The sequence below is a fragment of the Mobula birostris genome, chromosome X (genome assembly GCF_030028105.1).
Source record: "Mobula birostris isolate sMobBir1 chromosome X, sMobBir1.hap1, whole genome shotgun sequence".
Classification (NCBI taxonomy): Eukaryota; Metazoa; Chordata; class Chondrichthyes; order Myliobatiformes; family Myliobatidae; genus Mobula; species Mobula birostris.
This window is the reverse complement of record NC_092402.1, coordinates 3,052,293-3,057,845: the sequence shown is the minus strand read 5'-3', so window position 1 is coordinate 3,057,845 and position 5,553 is coordinate 3,052,293. Positions and strand designations below refer to the sequence as shown.

The 5,553-nt window shown below is 55.5% G+C and overlaps 1 protein-coding gene across 1 annotated transcript in view; it reads right to left on the bottom strand.

Moving 5' to 3' along the window:
- Nucleotides 1-2,917, bottom strand: part of pgap3 (post-GPI attachment to proteins phospholipase 3) — a 30,922-nt gene extending 28,005 nt beyond the window's left edge. Inside the window, exons 1-2 of the mRNA XM_072249622.1 lie at nt 2,707-2,917; nt 646-971 (exon numbers count right to left, since the gene is read on the bottom strand). Coding sequence (XP_072105723.1) covers nt 646-971; nt 2,707-2,893 — 513 coding nt within the window. The 5' untranslated portion in view covers nt 2,894-2,917. The remainder of the gene's footprint in view (nt 1-645; nt 972-2,706) is intronic.
- Between the last annotated feature and the right edge of the window lie 2,636 nt (nt 2,918-5,553).

The following is a 5,553-nucleotide window of genomic DNA, read 5'->3' as shown; positions in this document are numbered from 1 at the left end:
CCTGGCATTCATAAATCAAAGTATTGAGTATAGGAGTTGGGATGTTATGGTGAGGTTGTATAAGACATTGGTGAGGCCAAATTTGGAGTATTGTGTGCAGTTCTGGTCACCTAACTATAGGAAGGATATCAGTAAGATTGAAAGCGTGCAGAGAAGATTTACTAGGTTGCTGCTGGGTCTTCAGGAGTTGAGTTACAGGGAAAGATTGAACAGGTTAGGGCTTTATTCCTTGGAGTGTAGAGGAATGAGGGGAGATTTGATAGAGGTTTACAGACAGAGTAAACGTGAATAGCCTCTTTTCACTTAGATTAGGAGAGATAAATACGAGAGGATACGGCTTTAGGGTGAAAGGGGGAACATTAGGGGGAACTTCTTCACTGAGAGAGTGGTGGGAGTGTGGAACGAGCTGCCATCTGACATGGTAAATGCGGGCTCACTCTTAAGTTTTAAGAATAAATTGGATAGGTACATGGATGGTAGAGGTCTGGAGGGTTATGGACTGGATGCAGGTCAATGGGACTAGCGGAATAAAGTTTTGGCACAGACTAGAAGGGCCGAATGGCCTTTCTGTGCTGTAGTGTTCTATGGTTCAAAGTAAAAGGAATAATAGGGGAGTGTTTAGGTATTCAGGGAGTTTTCAGAAACCTGGTGATGACAGGCAGCGTAACGCTTCACGGTCCCAGTTGTACAACGTGGGGGTGGGGGGGAGCGGTCCCTGTCCGGAAGGAGCTCGTACGCTCTCCCCGAGACCACGTGGGCTTCCTCGTGTCCTCCCACGATCCGCGGACACGAGGGCTGGTGAGTCACGGGCATGCTACATCGGCGCCAAGCATGGCAACCCTTGCGGGCTGTCCCCCCAGCACACCCTCGGACTGCGTTGGTCATTGATGCGGACAGCACGCCTCGCTGTACGTTATCCCACCTCCGGCTTTCAAGATGCAGCGAAAGGCTGGTCTTGCACACTGTTGGTGCTGATCAGACCATCACAGAGTGAACTGAGGGAGGACGATACCCCTACAGAATAAAAACTGTAACAGCTACTGAAACGTGCCCAGTATTTATGAAGGGCAAGATCACAACGCCATCGATAGAATAATTGGTATCAGGACTCATCTCGGCTCAAAACGTCAACCATTTATTAATTTCCACAGACGCTGCCTGAGCTGCAGAGTTCCTCCAGTTTTCCTGAGTTGCTCCAGACCAGGGGTCGGCAACCTTAAGCACAAATGATTTTCTAGCATGCGTTATTCATTAATTTGAGGCAAAACATAACTGGATGTATCTAAATGGATAATAGTTATTTATGGCATTTATCTGGCCCACTGTCTGCTCACTAATACGAGATCCGGGCCACAGAGGCCAAAGGTTGCCGACCCCTGCTCTAGACTTTCAGTATCCCTGGGATGGGGGGGGGTGAAGGGTCAGGGGTTGCAGGATACCTGGGGTGGGGTGTCAAGAGTTGAAGGATCCCTGGGGTGGGGGATGAAGGGGTGAAGGGTCAGGGGTTGAAGGATACCTGGGGTGGGTGTCAAGATTTGAAGGATCCCTGACATGGGGGACTTAAGGGTCAGGGGTTAAAAGATGCCTGGAGTGGGGGTGAAAGGTTGAAGGATCCCTGGGGTAGGGTGAAGGGTCAGGGGTTGAAGGATCCCTGGGGCGGGAGGGGTGAAGGGTCAGAGGTTGAAGGATCCCTGGGTGGGAGGGGTGAAGGGTCAGGGGTTGAAGGATTCCTGGGGTAGGGTGAAAGGTCAGGGGTTGAAGGATCCCTGGGGTAGGGTGAAGGGTCAGGGGTTGAAGGATTCCTGGGGTAGGGTGAAGGGTCAGAGGTTGAAGGATCCCTGGGGTAGGGTGAAGGGTCAGGGGTTGAAGGATCCCTGGGGCGGGAGGGGTGAAGGGTCAGAGGTTGAAGGATCCCTGGGGTGGGAGGGGTGGTCAGGGGTTGAAGTATCCCTGGGGTAGGGTGAAGGGTCAGGGGTTGAAGGATCCCTGGGGCGGGAGGGGTGAAGGGTCAGAGGTTGAAGGATCCCTGGGTGGGAGGGGTGAAGGGTCAGGGGTTGAAGGATTCCTGGGGTAGGGTGAAAGGTCAGGGGTTGAAGGATCCCTGGGGTAGGGTGAAGGGTCAGGGGTTGAAGGATTCCTGGGGTAGGGTGAAGGGTCAGAGGTTGAAGGATCCCTGGGGCGGGAGGGGTGAAGGGTCAGAGGTTGAAGGATCCCTGGGGTGGGAGGGGTGGTCAGGGGTTGAAGTATCCCTGGGGTAGGGTGAAGGGTCAGGGGTTGAAGGATCCCTGGGGCGGGAGGGGTGAAGGGTCAGAGGTTGAAGGATCCCTGGGGTGGGAGGGGTGGTCAGGGGTTGAAGTATCCCTGGGGTAGGGTGAAGGGTCAGGGGTTGAAGGATCCCTGGGGCGGGAGGGGTGAAGGGTCAGAGGTTGAAGGATCCCTGGGGTAGGGTGAAGGGTCAGGGGTTGAAGTATCCCTGGGGTAGGGTGAAGGGTCAGGGGTTGAAGGATCCCTGGGGTGGGAGGGGTGAAGGGTCAGAGGTTGAAGGATCCCTGGGGTAGGGTGAAGGGTCAGGGGTTGAAGGATCCCTGGGGTGGGAGGGGTGAAAGGTCAGGGGTTGAAGGATCCCTGGGGTGGGAGGGGTGAAGGGTCAGGGGTTGAAGGATCCTTGGGGTGGGCGGGTGAAGGGTCAGGGGTGAGTGTCCTCACCTGTCAGCTGCATGTGGATGGGCTGCGCCTTGTGGAAAGCCCTCAGCGCGGCGCCGGTGCAGTTCCGGCGCTCACACAGCCGCACGCACTGGCGGTAGTAGGGCTCCCGGTCCCCCTGCGAGCAGCCGACCCCGGAGAGGCCCCACGCCGTCGCAATGTAAACGGAGACCCAGGCCGCGGCCCGCATCCCGGCACATCCGGTGCAACGCGCAACTCCACCCCCCCTAACTGGCAGCTCCCGCGGAACTTCCGGTGCGGCGCACAAAACCGCCCCCCGCTTCCCGACCGAGGTTCCGCCCCCGAGGCCGAGACGGACTGCCCACGCACGCTGTGTCCCGCCCCCCTCGCCGACCCCGCCCACCCCGCACCGGCTCCGCCCACCCCGCACCGGCTCCGCCCACCCCGCGCCGACCCCGCCCACTCCGTGCCGACTCCGCCCACCCCGCGCCGGCTCCGCCCACCCCACGCCCCGCCCCCTTCCAGCCGGGAGCAAGGGTCAGTGTGGTTCGGGGGTGGGGGCCGCTGATTGGACAGGGGAGGCCTGAGCCGGGCAGCTGGACACTGGCTCGGTCCAGGGGCTTGGGGCTGGGGACTGGTAGCCAGCACTGGGCAGGGACTGACCAGAGGCTCGGGGCCGTAACTGAGATGGGTACTCGGGGCGCCCGGGACAGGGGGTGAGACTGAGATGGGGCATGGCGGGAGGTGGAGGTATTGGGGGGGGGGTTAACCAGGTGCTAACGCGGCGGGCACCCCTCCAACCTCCCCCCCACACCCCGGAGTCTCCTCGACACCCACCGTCCGGACGAGACTAAACCCCACGCCCACCGCAGCTCCCGACAGATCGGGGGCAGCTCCCGCCAATGCATGCCGACTAGGAGGGCGGTCGGCATAAACGCGAGGAAATTTTCGGTGCCCTTCCATGGTATGTAGGCTTGACCAGCACTGCAGCCCGGCAGAGATTATAGTTTTGTCTCCAAGCCCCGTCAGTGACACAAAGCTGGGTGGCAGTGTGAAATGTGAGGAGGATGTTATGAGAATGCAGGGTGACTCGGACAGGCTGGGTGAGTGGGCATGGCAGATGCAGTTTAATGTGGGTAAGTGTGAGGTTATCCACTTTGGTGGCAAGAACAGGAAGGCAGATTACGATCTGAATAGTCCTGTCGAAGGGTCTCGGCCCGAAACATCGACTGTACCTCTTCCTAGAGATGCTGCCTGGCCTGCTGCGTTCACCAGCAACTTTATGTGTGTTGCTTGAAATTCCAGCATCTGCAGATTTCCTCGTGTTTACTATCTGAATGGTGTCATGTTAGGAAAAGGGGAAGTACAACGAGATCTGGGTGTTCTTGTACATCAGTCACTGAAAGTAAGCATACAAGTACAGCAGGCAGTGAAGAAAGCTAATGGCATGCTGGCCTTCATAACAAGGGGAATTGAGTATAGGAGCAAAGAGGTCCTTCTGCAGCTGTACAGGGCCCTGGTGAGACCACACCTGGAGTACTGGTCTCCAAATTTGAGGAAGGACATTCTTGCTATTGAGGGAGTGCAGCGTAGGTTCACAAGGTTAATCCCCGGGATGATGGGACTGTCATATGTCGAAAGATTGGAGCGACTGGGCTTGTATACACTGGAATTTAGAAGGCTGAGAGGGGATCTGATTGAAACATATAAGATTATTAAGGGATTGGACACGCTGGAGGCAGGAAGCATGTTCCCGCTGATGGGTGAGTCCAGAACCAGAGGCCACAGTTTAAGAATTAGGGGTAGGCCATTTAGAACGGAATTGAGGAAAAACTTTTTCACACAGAGGGTTGTGGTTCTGTGGAATGCTCTGCCCCAGAAGGCTGTGGAGGCCAAGTCTCTGGATTCTTTCAAGAAAGAGTTAGATAGAGCTCTTAAAGATAGCGGAGTGAAGGGATATGGGGAGAAGGCAGGAACTGGATACCGATTGTGGATGATCAGCCATGATCACAGTGAATGGCGGTGCTGGCTCAAAGGGCCGAATGGCCTACTCCTGCACCTATTGTCTATTGTCTCTTGTCAGTTCGCCAGCCAGGCCTCCTGAGTGGAACTCAGGTAGAAGAGGTTGTCAGATGCAAAGGGTCTCAACCCTTCAGCCAGGGAGTTCACCCGTTACCGACTCAGCAGGAACCCCGCATTCTTCTCCCAGTCGACCCTTGCAGGGGACGCGGCCTGCTGGCAGCCTCTCATCCTCTGCAAGGCATCCGGGTCAGTGGCCATGAGGAGGACATTATCAGCATGAGCTAAAAAGGCTTTTATGATTGGTTTGCGTAGAGCCAAATCCGTTAACCTCTTACGGGCAAGGCACAGGAATACAATCCCTGACACACCCCTTCCCAAAGCACAAGGGTGCTGCCAAGGACCCATAGGTCTTCACTACGCACTCTGCGGTGGCGCACAGCAGTCGGATGCGGGACACAAAATGTGGCCCGGGCCCAAACACTCACAGAGTCCCTAAAAGGTACTGGTGGCTCCCCCCGCCCGGCAAGTCAAATTAGATTAGGTTATGAAGACACGCAGTCCTCTTTTATTGTCTTTTAGTAATGCATGCATTAAGAAATGATACAGTGTTCCTCCAGAATGATATCACAGAAACACAAGACAGACCAAGACTAAAAAAACTGACAAAAACTAAATAATTATAACATATAGTTACAACAGTGCAAAGCAATACCGTAATTTGATGAAGAGCAGACCATGGGAACAGTAAAAAAAAGTCTCAAAGGCTCTCGAAAGTCCCATCATCTCACGCAGACGGTAGAAGGAAGAAAAAAAAACTCTCCCTGCCATGAGCTTCCAGCACTGCAAACTTGCCGATGCAGCATCCTG